Raw genomic sequence first — 17,543 nt, 5'->3', positions numbered from 1 at the left:
TGCTCTATTTGTGTGATCACAAAATTGAATGGCCTGTAAAAGGAGGGGAAACATATCAATGCACCTGCAGGAATCTGCAGTTCTTCGCACATTTACAGAATATCACAAGGGATTTCAAGGCCAAGAAGAACTCAAATGAATAAAAAGCAAATTGAAATTTGACTTTTTTGTTTTTTTCTCCAAAAAGTAAGATATCTTGCGTTAAAAAATCAAGCCTTGTGCTTGCATCTATCTCAAAGAAATGTAAACTAAAATTTGATAAAAATATTAGTAAGTGCAGAATATTTCAACTGGAATTTCCAGTGAAACATTGAACAACTCATACCATGCTCTATCCAGGGCAGACAAGTGTGTCTGAAGCGACACACATCAGAGAAACCTGGGTACAGCTGAAAGTGTCATATGCTCATTTCATTCCTGGTCAACATTTTGGGAAGTCAAATATACATTTATACACAGAAACATAAGTATTTCCTCTCCATTTCTAGGAGGAAAATTGCATTACCAGTAACATATTCAATGTCAAAATTAAGACTAAAGCTGCTTTATACCAGTCCCCAGCAGTAGTTGCAGAATTCTTCAAAATTCTTCCATGCAAAACATCATAAACATAAAAGTTATTATATATATATAATGCAAACATATCTGCTTTTTACAAAGAAAAAGTGGCACTGTGATGATTATTTTTAAGAATATAACTGAGATTGGTCATTTGTTCTGGGTTCCCACGTGAGAGACTTATAAGTACCAGAACTGAGAAACAATTTGAACTCACTGGAATTGTAACTGTGGCTGTTGAACACTTTAACGATGCTTACAGAGATATACTTCAGCCCTTTTTTGTTTGGTTTAGAAAAAGAAAGGAAGGGTCTCTGTTAGCATTGTGAGGACTTCTACAAAACTAGCAGAATCACGTGGCAAAAAACTAGTGGAAGTGACAAGTACAGAAAAACTGCTGAAACACCAGGAAGATAACACTGCTTGAGGACTCTGTCAAAATGTGAAAAATACAACATTGTTAACAGAGTGAGAGCTTCCAGTCTGGGTCATCTTTGACTAAGGTCGAATCTAAAGGTCCCTCTCTTTCTTCTTTTCTTTTTTTTTTTCCGTTTTTTTTTTTTTTTGATCATTATAAGCATCGGTGATAGCCGCTAATAGATTAGCTGTATGTGATACACCTTTGTTCTGTCAATTTAAGCCATCTCTCAACAGACAGACATGTGTTTGGATAACTACTACAAGCAAAAACAGAAGTGATTGTCTCTCTCCAACAGTGTTTTTTGATCATGTGATCATCTGGTTCCAATTGTTATCCTGGGTGATGTTTTTATTAGACAGCACCTGCTACTACGACCTAATGCAGGGAGGCCCAGTTGAACTTTCCAGAGATGACTGGGAAGCCCTGCGTGTCAAGGGAGTCAACGTTGGATCCACTAGCGATGAAGGTGGAAATAATTTATACCAGCCTATTACCACACTGGACAGATCCAATTCCTCCAGAAGGATCTGGGCAACTCCCATGAAGCATTTGTGGTCCATTCGGCCATAGTCTCCCCAAACTATTACCTGGAAGAACAGAAAATTAAGGTTCAGCATGGTCCCCAAATCTGTCTTTATACAGGGTTATATACTTATACCCATACTTATATATGTTCACTCCTGCTGTTACGTATAGCATGAGGAAAATGTTATTCTCAAAGGTGAATGATTGCTTCCCTCTGTGGGAAAACCTAGTGTCAGGACAGGAACGAGGGTCAACAAAAGAGAAATGTTTAATACAGTCAGACATTTTGCAAGTCTGAAACCACAAGCACCAAGGATGTTTTCGCTGGAATTAATAAAATTAAATGATTAGTGAGCTGGAATGGGTTTATGCGTATTGGTTAAATTTAAAAAACATGCAAGTGCTTCCCCAAATGACAGCCTGAAAAGGCAACTGACCTGAAGGACTTTACCCTGTGGACTTTCATCAAAAACTAGTGTCTGTTGGTACAAAGGATCAAGGGTCTTCCTTGCAATTCTTGTCTTCTTCTTAGCTATACATGTTCCATTTTCCAGTAAATACACTTTGACATATGGAGCTGCAAACAGAACATCATGAATGTTATGTTTGGACTTAGACTGCACATCTGAGTTGGAGGACAAATGCCTTAAAAGGAAACTGAATGGAAAGAAAACGACACGTTATCTTCACTGTATCTTGGTGATTATATAATCTGAATCCAATTATATTCATAAAATAAATGACATGGCCCATAAGAAATGAATTTGATTTTTATAAACTTTGAATGCAATGATCTAAGATGTTACTAAGATCAATTACGTTTCATGTCTGTCATTTTAAAAACACTTTCCTTTTCCAGGAATTAAACTGTCACTGACAGCCATTCTGGAATCTCTATGTAAGCTTAGGGGTCAGAGATCATTCAAAACAAAAGGAATATTTAAAATGACACCCCTACAATAACAAAGACATTAATTTCCATCTAAATGTTATCTGAAACAACTGTGCCAGTTGTTACAGTAAGCAGTGGTTGTGGTGTTGATTCTAAATCTCCTCTAATAAAGATTTCTATAAATAACTAGAACTTCAACAAATGTCTTTATAAAATGCTACAATATTAAATCTTGTTCATTATACAAATTATTGACACTAACACTAGCACAAGCTGCTGTCATCTTGAAATACTGTTGCATACAGAAGACCCTGGTACTGGGTTTGTTGAGCTGTTTGTTTAAAGCACTTCCATCTGTTCTCCATCTCTTTTGATGGTGAACAAACACAAAGGACCTCATCTATATTGAGAAAGCCCCTCTGAGATATATGACTTGCTTAAGATACACAGAAATATTTCTGCAAATGTTCCTTCCAGAATTGATGTTGAGTTGCTCAAAATCATTCCTTGAAAGATGGCATGCAACTGGCAGATGCAAGGTGGTAAGAAGTGGACATTGGTGGCAAGGATTTATACACACACGCGTTCCTTGTTGAAATGCAAACCAAACAAATGCAAATGCAGTGACAGCTGGTGAGGAGCTCAAAAAGTCTCCAATCTCCAGTTCATCAGTATATTTCATATTCTTGTTTTCTGTTCATATGTTATCTAGTTTTTTCCTTACCTGGGGTAGATTTGGAGCCAGGTTTTTGGATGAGGCCACGGGCTCTAATGACTTCTACTTCTAACTGGCCTTTTTTATCCACCATTCCAATCTGGATGTCACCTGAGAGGAGAAGAAAGAAACCCACATTTTAGAGAAGCAATACAGCCCCTGGGAGATAGGGTATAAGAGTGAGAAACAGAAAGACTAGTTTGATATTATTCCTCTGCATTAATACGCTTGTCAGCTCTCCTCCTGAACCCTTTATATCTCCATCCTTAAAGAACTAAATGATATTTATCTGGGGGGCACAATGCCCTCTCTTGGTGTACAGTTTATACCAGCTCAAAATAGGTCTTTTTTTCTTCAAAAGTCTCCAACAAGCACAGGGGTGACAATTTTCCTGGTTTTATCAATATTCTGCACCCATTTTTGGTGTGAATAAAATGTCACAACATGTTAAAATAAGAAACTGCTTTTACTTCTATGTAGTCAAACACATTTTCCTGCCTGAGTTTTGAGAAATGACATTTCCTACAGGAAACAGAAACTGCTTAGTCTGAGACCAATCTAGATCAATAAAATGCAAGGGAAGTCAACTAGGGGCTGAGGCTCAAAGTGTTATATCTCTGCGGTTTCATATAGCATAGAATCAGCTGGGTAGAAATCTAACATGCCCCTTAGAATAAAAAGTGCACAGTATGACATGAGCAGCTGCATGGCACTTGGGCAAATAAATGAACTACATCCATGCAACACATGAGTATGCATATATTTGACATGTGAACTATGATTGTCTAAAAAACCTACTCACAAATAGCCCTGAACTGTCGAGTCTGGATTTAGAGAGACAGTATTTTGAAATTAACTGGGCATGAGATTTTCACCTTTGTCTAACAGCATCTAAAAGCAGTGTTTATACCTTGGCACTTGAGATATGATAGAGCAGCAGGGAAGATTTTTTTATCAATCAAAATTTGCTTGAATAAACGTAGCTCTGTGCTGCACTAAAAATAGTTCAGAAGAAAATTCCAACAAGCCTTTGAGCACATCTCCGTATCGCACATCCGAAATAAAACATGCCACGGGGAACCAGAAGGGGGAGCGATAATACAAACATTTTTCAAATCGTCAATAGTGAAAGGATACAGCCTAGAAAGTCTTCTCACTGAGAATTGCCATAAAGCACAATGGAGAGCTTTTTGGGGGGCCAATACTTGAGCCCTTAGTAAATAAAGCAGTTCTAAGAAATTGAAGGAAATTTATTACTCAAATTATCTGCAGAAAAAACCTGTAGTTGGAAAACAAGATTAAAATAAAGAGACAGAAGAAATCTAGTCCCTTATATGCATACCAATAAAGCCACTTAGATATTTATTGGGCAAATAATATTAAAAAAAATATTTTCTTTCAAAATAATAATAAAAAATAATAAGGTGAGTGACTACTAATGCTTTAGTAGCAGTCATTTGGATTTATAAAGCAACTCTTGCCTTAGGGGGTACTCAGAACATTCTCAAGAAACTTTTCCTTCTGCTCATGAGGAAGGGAACACTCTCTGCAATTTTTCTTTGTTTCTCTCTGCTTTTTTCAGATGCATCTCAGTAGCCCTTCCTAAAGCTGATTTTCCCAAGATAGTCATAGTGAAGCATTGGCCATTTATAATTTCCAGTAGAAGTATCGTTACAGTAGTGGATCTAGGACTTCTCATTTAGCATCCTAAAGCATGTGTAAGAATTGCTCATATACAAGCAAAAAAGCTGAAATAAAAAAAACCCAAACCTTTCCACAGCCCTGCACTGTGGCACTCCTTATACAACTCATACTCTTGCTCATAGCCAACATACAGCTAATGCTACTACAGGGAATTGCAGACTGGCTGGGAATACAGAGAAGATCACAGATAGCCACAGGCAGCTGTTGGACAAAAGGGCTTTGTGCCTCTCATGAGAAACACTGGCTTTATCAGTGATGGAATATTGGGCATTGCAAATGTGGGCAGAAGTTTCACAGTTTGGGGTTAGATGAACTAAGCTTAGAAAAGTGCAGTGTGGCCAGAAACTCTCTGTGACATTCAGTATAACCTGTGGCATGTAAATATACACTCTGAACAGCTGAGATTTTGCAGAGAGCTACAACTGGAGAAGCCAGTTTTGAGTGGGAAGTAAAACCCCTATCTTCAAATGGCAAATAAGATTAGCCAACACTTCAAATGGAGCAAACACTGTTTCTCACTCCACATTGGATGCTAGGAACACCAGTGACTGCATATAGGACTTTGATGTTCATAGCGAAGGAAGACACTTTGTAAAAGTCTTTTTGGTGCTTCAGTCTGGTAGCATGTGCATTAAATTGTCTTGTTATTCATTTAACAGAGGAGAACATACTATTCTTACCCATGGCAGGGGTTGCTAGTGTTTGTCGCCCTACTAACTGTGCAGGTCCAAGTCCATCGAGGAAATCGCTAAACTGGCTGTCAGCGCCCAGCCGTACTCCAGGAAATATTAAGCTGAAACAAAATAAAAGCTTTTTAAGCATAGAACAGGATTAATTTCTATTGTCCTACAGTATTTGCCTCAAAGGTACTACTGATACAAGGCAAGCAGGTCTGGATGTGCAACCGCAAATCATTCCGCAGCATCAGGAATGAACTGTCTCCTGTGGACCCCAAAGTAGTGCAGTGAAATTCTGCACATGGACCCAAAGTAGTCCATAAAACAGGTCTGGCTAAGGGTTCTGCAGGAGTAGTGAAGAGTCTGAGGACCCAAAGTAGTCCATAAAACAGGTCTTGCTAAGGGTTCTGCAGGAGCAGTGAAGAGTCTGACAGGTGAATAAACTATTAGTGACCTTGTATGAGAAAACATAAAGAGCTACATGACATTTAATACCCTTCCTTCATTATTGAATGCTTAATTTACATACATTCAAACCCAATCTGCATCAGTTAGAATAAGCAGGGAAAACAGATGTTTACACTAAATTAATCTGATTGCTGCAGCTGTTGAATGAAGCAGTGAAGTAGCAGGTAATACTAGTGGTGATTAAAGCTAAACCCAATGCCACTCCCTAGCCAGAATATTCTGGTAGGCAAATATGGATCTGCAGTTATTAAGTGGTGATTAAAGCTAAACCCAATGCCGCTCCCTAGCCAAAATATTCTGGTAGACAAATATGGATCTGCAGTTATTCATAATGCAGCCTGTTTTCCTTACATGGCTTACAGTTCTTAACATTATCATATAATAGTTTGGGTTGGAAGGGACCTCAAAAATCTTCTCGTTTTGATGCCCTTGCCATGCACAAGGACATCTTTCACTAGATCAGGTCACTCAAAGCCCCATCCAACCTGGCTGTGAACACTTCCAATGATGATACAAATCCACAACTCCTCTGGGCAACCTGTTCTAGTATCACAAAACAATTAGGGTGGTGAGATCATCTGATGATGGAGAAACTGCACCTTTACATAGATCCTTGCCACCACCACAGCAGACCTGGCTCTTTGTGCCTCATTACAATGTTCAGTAGCAATTGTGGTAACATGGTAAGCATATAAAAAGATGAAGCCAAATAAGTCTAAATCTCTGATTTTTTTTCCAGGTCTATAGGGTGCATTTGCCTACCCTTGTTTCTGCCTTTTCTGGGGAGTTGTCCTCTAAGAATTGCCTAGTGACCACTGTGCCTTGGCACAAGTGGTAGAGTCCCACTGAGAGCTGTGAGGAGGCTGAAGTAGTCAAGCACACTTTTGTGGCAGAACTGCCTTTGTTCTCCTTTCCTACATATCAAGTCATTCAGCAGTGAATAAAAACAGCTTCCCCATCCCCCACAGCTGTCTGCCTACCTTCAGCTGGTGGGTCAGATGGTCTCTGGGTTTACAATGCTCAATTAGAGACTTGGACCAACTCCAAACTAAACTTTCTTTGTATATAGTGTGACTGAACAAAGTTTCATATCATAGGGATTCACATACAACACCTTAAATTTAACTCTGAGTTAATCCAAACATAAATCAAAGGAAAAAGTACCCCTATGTTTTGTTTTGAATAATACAGTCTGAGTTTAGTTGTCTTTTGGTGAACAAAATGCTTCACTGGATGACAGAGAAAATGAGAATCCTTAAGAAGTCCTCTCTCAATTTCAATTTTCAAGCAATTTGTATTATGTGCCTAAAATAGTTCAGTTTTTGAAATGTTTTAAGAGGAAGAATCTTTACACAGACCTATCCCCTTTAGCTAGAGCTTAGGGCACCCCATGTTTTCTTGAAAAGACAAGAAACTTCTCCTACATTACAGACATTTTTAAAGCCACTTACTTGCCCTCGGAGCTATAACTATTTATGCTGCCATCAGTGGATTCCCGACTTGGCTGTCGAACCATACGACTTCTCATCTCTGCTGCCATTCCTGTTTCTGTGCTTCTCTGTATCGTGCTCTTGAGCTTCTTACTGCCAGCCTCTGAAAGCAGAGAAAAAGAAGGGATAATTAGAATGACACTTAGAGCAAAGCCTTTCCTTGCAGTTCCCCCCAACAACAGTGATCTGACGTGATCATTACTATTTAACTACATAAAAAGAGTATTCTGATTGAAGAAGGAACTCTCTTCCTCAGTTGCAAACTGGAAATGACTTCTCTTCAAAGGGGCTGCAACCTGAAGATCTTCATTAGGGAAAACTGTTAGAAACTAGGTGTCTTGTTAATAACCATGACACAGCTGGAATGTAGACAGGTTGTGATAGTGTCTGCTAACCACATACTCAGTAAGGTGCCTATAGCTACCTTGTTAGTTAGGTTGTGTGACTGTAAAAGAAGTTACAACTCCCACAGAAATAAAAAAAGAAAAGGAAAAAATAATTCATGCATTCCACAGAAAAAATGTTAAGTATTATTAAACTTAGGATCAAAAATGTAATAATGAGTTTTGACTCAGCAAAATCTTGCTTTTCACACACAAGGTCTTCAAAGCAATCGGTGCACTTTACAGAACTTACAATCCCAGCACTTCCTAAGCAGAAATATCTCCTGGAGAATTTGAGATCACAGAATAGTTAGAGCTGGACAGGACCACAATGGGTCATCTTGTCCAACCTCCCTGCTCAAAGAGGGTTTTTCCTAGAGCAGATGGCACAGGATTGCATCCAGAGGGTTCTTGAATACCTCCAGTGAGGGAGACTCCACAGCCTCTCTGGGCAATCACAATCTACACTTGCAACTGAACACTAGAAAGTAATCTACATCTTATGAAATTGTTTAAAGACTTCATCCTTTGGAAAAGCTTCCACCAGACATTCTTAAAAATGCAACTTGATTTCCACCTGGAAGGTTTCATGTTTCCCTTGAGCAAGGAGAGCTTCCAGTCCTTTACAGGTCCTTTATAGGTTATGGCTGATCTACAATGAATCCTGCTGCCACATAGCAGAAATTGTACTTCCAGATGATAATAGGTTGTTCTCAGCAATCTTTGACTAAATTACTTCCATCAGAGTTTCCATGTTATGTAAAAACATGTGTTGACTTCAAACTCAGTGTTCCGTTCTTTTTCATTTAGTTCAAAATGGGTACCCAAAATTAAATGGGTAACATTTCTTTCTCTCAGAAAGCAATAGATTTGACAAAGCTTCATGTAAGTACATGCAAAAACATTCTTCTGCGTTTGCCTCTTCATTTCAGTGCTTCTTCAATCACCTTCTGCAAAGTCTGTGCTTCCTTTTCAGGATCTGCTCAGGGGAACACCTGAAAAAGCAAAAGTTTCTTCCACCTCCACCTGCTGTGGAGACTGAATTGCTCTGAAAAATTGTACATCTTCCTGTTTCACAGGGGTGTTTGAAACTGAACAGATCTTGACCTTTCATCACATAAAACCTAGGGCCTTGGTAGCCCCTGCACAGCCTGCCCATTGCTGAGGGTGTTTAATGCTGTGGAGACTCTTGCTCTTTGGTGTCTGTAATGCTGGTGGAGGGTGAGAAGAAATCACACTGAGCAGCTATCAGAGGAACCACTTTGGAGGCACCAGAGAAACACCAAACATGGGCAAAGCGAAAAAGAAAGAATTTGTATGCTGGGTTTAGAGGAGACACGACCACAGTGAAAGGACTGTGGTTTCCCTCTTCAGCTCTCTGGACTGGGGTTCATCTACAGCCACCCAGAAACAGAGAAACAAATCCCTTTGCATGGAAGAGATCAAATACTTCCACAGAGACTCTATTCCCTTCTGAGGCCAACAGCTCAAGTTTTCCTTTGGGTCACTGCAACTCATCCAAATTCCTGGTCCTTGGTCAGCTGAAAACACATGATCAGTGCTGCTAAATGTGAGGTAGAGTAGGGTAGGCAAGGTCTGAAAGGAAGACCAGGCTCCACTCTTACACAGTGCAGGTGTCTGTGGAAGGAATTTGCTGGAGCTTCAGTGACTCCATGTGTAAAAAACCAAATGCTACATTTTGTCCTTTTCTCTTTAAAAACAGATGGTGTGTTCCAGCAAATCAATGCTGTAAGGTAAGCTGAGCATCAACAATTAACCAAAAGGGAACCTAGGGAGTATAACCCCCACACACAGCCATACTCCAAAGCAGGATTTTCACATTTTCAGTAGGTAAGCATTAGCCACTCTCTTTCTCTGTCTTGCTGGGACCTCTCTGAAAGTGTCTCTGTCTGCTCCTACAAAATGTGTGAGATTACGTGGTTTACATCCACCTTCTTTTTTTCTGGAGCCAGACAGATCAGGCAGCACGACCTGAAGGATATAACATGGTGCAGTCTGAAATGTGTTCAGTTGAATAGTGAGTATTAAGCACACAGGAAAGGGAAATAAATGATGAGACACTAAAGGTAGCTACAAGATCATCATGACCATAGCACAAATTGGGAAAGAGATGTTCTGGACCATCTGGACAATGTGGTGGGTGCTGAAACTTAGGGATTAGAGCCAGGTCATTAGGAAAGCATAATGAACATAGGCATAGAAATAATCACTGTAAAATATATCCATTGACTAAGTTACTAAAAGAGTATTAAAGCTTTGAGCCACAGTAAAGATTGGAAACAGCAAGTGTTTTGTTTTGTTTTGTTTTGCAAAAGTAATGTTATACTGCCATCAATAACATTCATATTGCTGCTTGAACACACTTTGCTCCACAGATTTTAAATGCACAGACCATAAAGTAGAAATCCTTGTGCACGGTCATAAGCAAGTTCAAAACCATGTCTCACTGTGCTGCAAATAGCAGATTGTCTTTTCCCAAGTATTTTTCAAGTCACTGCTCTCTGTTTTACAGCACTGGATTCCACTTCTCTCTTTTTTTGCATCAACATTTTTTTTCAGGTTGAAGATTAAAAGACATCCTGTTGCCTCCTCTTATAGCTTCTACTGATATCCTGGGAAAACTACAGTCCTCCTATGAATTTAATTTTATAACCTCAGTCTTAATATTCTGCAGTACAATCAGAAATATAACATAAAAATAACCCAACAGAATGGTAAAATATAACTAGGGGTTTATGACATAGAGGGAATTGCTTTTGCCCATGACTAAGAACCAAGACACATTGTACAGGTTTTGGAAGTTTTAACCTTGGTCAGTCATCTCATATTTTTTCTGTCTACTTATATCACAAAAGGTAAAGAGACATTTTCTCTTCTTGGTGTACTCCTGTAAACGTCTCAGCAAAATCTAGTTCTGCAAGGGAGGGAGGTGCTTAGCACACAGCTGAGTTGGGAACTGCTGCTGTTTCTAAAGGTGCCCTGGTAACATGAACTCACCCTGGGGTAGAACTTCCAGTTGTGCCTTGACTGCACAACAAAATATGGGATCCAAACAACTATCAATGATTCTCCTGTTATTGATAATATTTTTTTTTAACTCTCATTTTCATCTTATATTACTTCTAATCTAACAGATCTGCATGTATCTTTGGAACACTGTCTTTACATGAACAATACAGATCCATAAAATATTCAAGTTCAATATCTATGCTATGATATACTGAGATTTTCTGCTCCTCTCTGGATATCTACTTGGTCCTGCTCCTGATTTTTATTAGCTTGATATGTACATTTACATTTTATAATATGTTGCAGTTATTTGCCTGTACTGTGTAAATTACACTATATTCATCGTGCAGACTGAAGATAAACTTTCTCTATACTGAATACCATTTAGAGGTAAAATTTACTTCAAAATGGTCTGTGTGCTTCTGTCTGCTGTCCATTGGGTAAAGCTTTCTGCAGGCTGGAATGCAGATTGATGTACATCAATTACATGCAAATACCTGACTTAACAGCTACAAGCCAGAGAAGAACTGTTACAGAACAACTGTGATGAATATTTTTGTAGATTTAATAATTGATGCCAAAGGATCATAAAGCAGCCACCTGCAGCTACAAAATATACACATCTTGTGAGCATTTTGCAATTCATCAACAGGCTTGTAGTAGCACTCCTGCTACAACACACTGATGAATGTGTGCAATGTGCTACTGCAGCCTACCTGTTGTAAATATAGCCTATAGTGATTCCTTTTTGGTCTGACAAGAAACTGGTTCTGAATTTTGGTTTTCTCAGACAGCAGTAAGTTAACAAAAGTCCTGACCTGAGTCACCAGGCAGAGCAAAAAGCAAATATGCACTATCTTAAACTTGCACAAAATATCGACACAATTGATGTGTCCCCAATTTCTCTACGCACTATCTTAAACTTGCACAAAATATCAACACAATTGATCATTTTCCTAATCATTTTCAAGCATAGCAGCCAGGAACTGTAGACAACAGAATTATACCAGTGAGAAAGGGTCAGTGATCATATCTATAGATTTAGGATGGCCTACTAGAGATACCTCAAGGCTAGTTTTATGTTTCTAAAGACATCCAGTTGAGAGAGGACAAGGCCAGGATGAACGACACAAAATGACTTGTACCTACATAGTGGTGCATCCCCACCCCCCCTGCCTCCTCCACCCCACCTTAGCAAAGGCATGACTGCATGTGGCATCACCCTTGGCCTGGGGTTTCCTCTGTGCTCCATGTGGTGCCCGAAGGCAGTTCCTACATTTTGCTCTTTTTTTCAGCATAGGAAGCCCAAAATAACAAGAGGGACTGCTGGAGTACAGCCTTTACCCAAGGTGCTAAGGTGTGTATTACATTCCATGGAACAAGGGGACATACAAGAATATGCAAGGACATGAGCTTGGCAACTTAGTCAATAAGACAGTGTTAGAGACTGCTGTAGGGCAGAAGACAATCCTGACATGGCCTTCTACATGGTGCTTATAGGGAGAGGTGCCTTAAGCCAGCATTGACCAGGATCATACCTGAGGGCAACTAGTTGGTTAGCAAAAAGGAAGAAAACCCCAAATTTACACATGAGCAGCACCTGGGTATGTGATGTGAAAATTCATGACTGGTTCAAAAGAACACACCAGAGAACAAAGCATACACCACTGCTAAATCTATTAATGAAAGGGTTAATAAGAAAGGTATTAATACTCTCTGTCATCACATGACTCAAGGCCAAATTACTCATGGTATCACATACGCTCATGCATCCAGAGAATGCCTAAAAGGACTACAGCCCCAAGTCAGCTCTGGCTGAAACCTGTCAGGACTGTGACCATATGGTTGGTTTGCACACTGACTGTGTGAGGCACCAACAAGATTATGTCAACTGGAATAGTAAGAGTCAACCTCAATTCAAAGAACTATAAAAAGAAAAGCCGAGGGGCACATTTACTTCTGCTCCTTTCTGGTGTGTTACTGATTGTACAACCTTACATTTAGCTGCTTGGAGACCTGCTGAGTTACAAGTTCTGCAGCATCCCACTCAGTTTGCATGTAGCACTTTTAAACAACAACAAAATATATTTATGCATGAATTGACAAAGTGCCCCTTGGCTTATAGTCCTAAAGCAGAGAGAGAGGAAAAAAAGAAGAAATAGTTCAAAGAGCATTTTTTGATGTGTACATCTCTCAGATGAACTCAGCAGCACATTGATCACAAAAACTGAAGCTACATAGTGACTATAGACAGAAGATAAGTAGTAAACCCCATGACAATTAAATACAAGTGTTTCTAGACTTTATATCTTGCAATAATCCCCTGTATTTTCCATTCTGTGTACTGTGCTATACCCTCCTGAATATAATGCTGTTTATAAAGAGATGTGAAATATTGCAGTAATGGTATGTGAAATATTTCTTCCACCTATCACACAACATATTCAAAGAAAGGAGAATGCTGTTTATATTCTGTGGTGTCAGATCCTGAGGTTTAAAAGCCAAATACAAACCATCATGTACTGCTGCTCACTTCTATTTATTAAAAAAATCCACAAACAACATTTATACTAATGTAAATTACAAAACCTTCTAGAAAGACCATTCACCTTTTGAACTCAGGTAATTTATCAGGAAGAAATTTCACAAGAATTTTGAAAGAAAAATGTTTCACAACCATATTTATAAATCCACATACTCATCTGACAAGCCAATTTCAATCCCAATATTTTCAGATAATACAAAAAAAATTGCAATTAGTCCATTAATGTACACAACATATTTTCTCTGACACATGTAGAGCAAAGGAACAAAAAGCACCAATCCTAACAAAAGGAGACTTCACTGAAGTGCTGCTAATGGTTGTATTAATGCTTTGATGGCATTTTAGCCAGTGTACTGCAGAATCTCAGATTTTGACTGTATTTTTCACTGAAAAGCAAGCTTGCAGGCTCAGAGTCTCAACAGTTTTAGATTTCAAAGGAAATAATGTTACTTTTCCAACATCTCCTATTGACTTTCATGAAGCTGAAGTAGCACTTTGGGAACAAATGACAGGAAAAAGGTCCATGCTCAAAACAAAAGTGAACAAGAACTGGAAAATCAGGGCATTGTTTACTACCTGACAATGCTATCAAAACTTTAAGCAACTGTTTTTACAAATTGTATCTCCTTTAGAAAAGAGGGTCTTAGGCAGATTTACTGAAGAAAAAAAGTAAAAACAAGCATGTGTTTTTATGTGTTTATCTTGATACTTACGGGTTTTTTCACACCAGGGGAGAAAACCTGAGTCAAACCAGTAAACATGTATCTTAATGTAAAGCAATGGTATCTGGTCAGAAGAACATCAGTCATGGCTTCTGAAATTAATTTATAAAGACTAATAGTTTCATCCACACACTTGCAATGAAGAGAAATGAGCCACTGTCTGTCAGCTGAAATGAAGCAATCAAAGATGATATAAAGCAATGAGTTTTTACTGCTGGGATTGTGCTAAGCACTCTTTATAAACACACAGAAATGAGAACATCCTAATTATCTTGGTCACACATATGCAAAGGGCTATATAAAACCAGAATAGTCAATGAAACTGATGTAGGTATACATGCCTCGTTCTTCAAATTCTAAAGCCTATTGCAGTGAAATTCAATTAGCAAACCAACAAAGTCATGTTTCCAACAAGTTATTTACTATATAAACAGTTTATATCAAGCACTCACTTTCTCATATTCTTTTGGCTTTGTTATGCTGGAGGAGAATGCAAGACAATGAATTAAGAAACTCAGAAAAGCCTTTTGCACTTCAACAGTAAAATTTTTACATCAAAACACAGCCCTATAGTACAGCATTGTTTATTACCAGACAACCCTTAGAAGAGAACTGACATCTGGTATTGAGATAACATTTTTCCACTGAAAGGGTGCTGAGACACAGCTGCCAGTTAATAAGGGAGGGGAAAACAAAATGCAACGCTGAAAAAAAGTAGATGAGATCTTTCAGATAAACTAAGCCAACATTTCATTCGGTTAGGAATTTATCCATATTCAGATCACTTGATGTCTTTTTTGGTTCCAGAAAGCCCTTACAATGTTTGTAAATTTCAGCCTATGTCTAAGCATGTCTTCACAAGTACAAATACTTCAGTATTTATTATGAAACACATAAAATGACAGCACAATTACTAAAAGACAGTATTTTACAAGAAGATATCATCAATAAGACAACTTATAAGACATCACTAATAAAAAACTCCCTATTGCTATGCGCCTTCAAAAAGTTTCCTGAGAACTATGTGATGTACATAATGACAACCCAGAGTCTAATAGTTTTAATAATCTCCCCCAAACCTGCAAATTGATACCCTGACAAAACCACTGGTGCCAAAGTATCTTCTAGTGAAAAGATGCCACATGCCTTTTTGCACAGCTGAAAAGTTTCTGAATAATAGCTCAACCCTAATTTAATGCCACAGAATACTAATCAGGAGACATTACAGACTCAGAAACATTCCCTTCCTCCTTGTCACAACAATTACCAACCTGTGAATCGATCTGAATATGCTCTAGCTTTCCTGTAGTCTGATTTACTCCGACTGCAACTTTCAAGCCCTTCAAATGCTATTTTACCACTACCAGCACCTCCCAAGTGGGTATCACGTTTCCCTTTAGAAATGTTACTAACCTGCCTCTAAGAGATCATTTCTAACGTATCAGATCAACGCAGCATCACATCAACACAGGTTTTCCCTTAGTGACTGCAGCATTGCAAAGTTATAACCCCGGACTATCGTGCATTGCTAAATCAGACTGAGGAGTATGCTGAACACATTAAATACAGGCTTACCTCTGGTTTAAGCAAAATTAAACATTGGTTACAATATAATCCTTAGAAAGCAGCAGGCACCTAAAGCAGCTCCACCTTTGTTTAAATATCTTGAGCTGTTTCTGGGTAGAATAAATCTTTGGGATCCTGGTGTTGCCTCTCCCTTGTTCTCCTGTAAGCACTTGGCACTGCAGCACTGTGAGCAATGATCAAGTTGCTTCACTCACAAGTTCCTTTAACAACTATGATTACATTACAGGGCCTTGCAGTGAAAAAAGTACTGAACTACCTGCCAGCTAGCACTTCATAATACATTGCCGAAAGGTTAAAAAATTCAGTCAGCAGTGTATTTTCTAGTTATGTGCACGCAGAGAAGAGCACAAAATATTCTTGGCAACCTTGGTGGATGCATTTTTTTCATGCTGCTGTTCAGAACTTGATGAGGAGAGTTAGGTAAACCCAGAAACACATTTCTCTATCCTGGTGATATTGGCTGATTTTGCATGAATTTTAGTACAAAACCACCTGAAACATTGCAAACCTGAGAAAGCATCAAATTAGCATTAAATACTAAATTACTGTTAACTACAGAAATCTAACAGATGTTTCTCTCATAGAGGCACTTGGCATAGCAGAGTTAAAGTTTCACTGACTCTGAAATACCCACGTACATTTTCAGAACAGAATTTCATTTTTTAATTACTCCTTTCATCTTTAAACTTCCTTTTGAGGAAACAAACTTTGCCATATGTGTTTCCATGTCAAATTGCTTAGTATTTCTAGTGCTCTATTCTGAAAAATGTATTATTCTTTCTTACTGCAATTGGTTAAGAATCAATTTAACACACCTTTATCAACTTGCATTCAGAAATGTAGAGACCAATGTGTGTCACAACCAATGTGCTTTCTCTCATTTGCTCTTACAAGGAAAGGAGGTACCCAGCCAAAGGTACATAGTGAATTTTGGTATCAGGGTGATTAAAGATAGAAAGGAGAAAGGAAATGACTCAGCATTTATCAAGCAAAAAGAAGAAAACGATTCCAAACAGAGTTATCATGGGGAAAAAAAATGAACACATGCATGAAAGAAATTTCTGCCCAGTGGATCTTTACATCACGCTGAAGTTCTGAGTATTTAAAGTATCATAAAATGATTAAGGAGAAAAATGCTAAAAATTAGATTGTTTATTTCTGCTAATAAACACATAACAGGACTTATGACTGCAAAATCCTGTGCAGCAGCGATGCAATCTATCTCATGTCACTCCTGTGCAGAAATGTCCAGTTCTTTTCATTGTTTAGGCACAGATTTCCTCTGTGGTGCAATGGTTTATGTAATTTGTATTTTCTTGAAACATTTAGAAATGATGCTCAGAAAACCACAGGGAGGGTGGATCATCACCTTTCTGAAAAATACGTAGCCATACGGTACGCAATTCTCTCATGATATATGTTCAATTAAAACAGCAAAATACAATTAAGTGGAAATATTTATGTTCCAAAGATCAGTACAATGCCATGGTAGGAATGAAATGCTGATGTTGGTAACTGCTAACGTGTGTATATTACTCTCTCAAGACATGTCTTCAGCATGTGCATGGCCAAGGCTCTAGGACCAGCCTGCTATGTGGAGCAGGTTAACACAAAGCACTGCATTTGTGTCAAGTGTGCAGAAGTTCCCTCCCACTCAGGATCTTGCTCAGGAAAACTCAACAGACATCTACAGTTGAAGTAAAAAATTCAGAGAAGGAAGACTCCATAGGTCTCCCAGAAAACCCCCGCTCCAGTCACATCCTTTCCTCCTTTATCTTCCTTCTCCTAGTCCCAGGAAAAATAATTCTTTGTGTTTCTTATTCATA

General features: G+C 38.6%; 1 protein-coding gene across 11 annotated transcripts in view; it reads right to left on the bottom strand.

Moving 5' to 3' along the window:
* Positions 1-1,096: 1,096 nt before the first annotated feature.
* Positions 1,097-17,543, bottom strand: part of RIMS1 (regulating synaptic membrane exocytosis 1) — a 121,804-nt gene continuing 105,357 nt past the window's right edge. For all 11 annotated transcript variants that reach the window (XM_009082435.1, XM_009082437.1, XM_009082440.1 and 8 more), the window contains 5 exons: positions 7,412-7,553; positions 5,496-5,608; positions 3,121-3,222; positions 1,942-2,081; positions 1,097-1,566 (listed from right to left, as the gene is read on the bottom strand). In XM_009082435.1, the coding sequence (XP_009080683.1) occupies positions 1,348-1,566; positions 1,942-2,081; positions 3,121-3,222; positions 5,496-5,608; positions 7,412-7,553 (716 nt within the window). In that variant the 3' untranslated portion in view covers positions 1,097-1,347. The remainder of the gene's footprint in view (positions 1,567-1,941; positions 2,082-3,120; positions 3,223-5,495; positions 5,609-7,411; positions 7,554-17,543) is intronic.

Source organism: Acanthisitta chloris, unplaced genomic scaffold, assembly GCF_000695815.1.
Source record: "Acanthisitta chloris isolate BGI_N310 unplaced genomic scaffold, ASM69581v1 scaffold6459, whole genome shotgun sequence".
Classification (NCBI taxonomy): Eukaryota; Metazoa; Chordata; class Aves; order Passeriformes; family Acanthisittidae; genus Acanthisitta; species Acanthisitta chloris.
The sequence above is the reverse complement of the archived record's forward strand: the minus strand, read 5'-3'. Positions and strand labels throughout refer to the sequence as shown.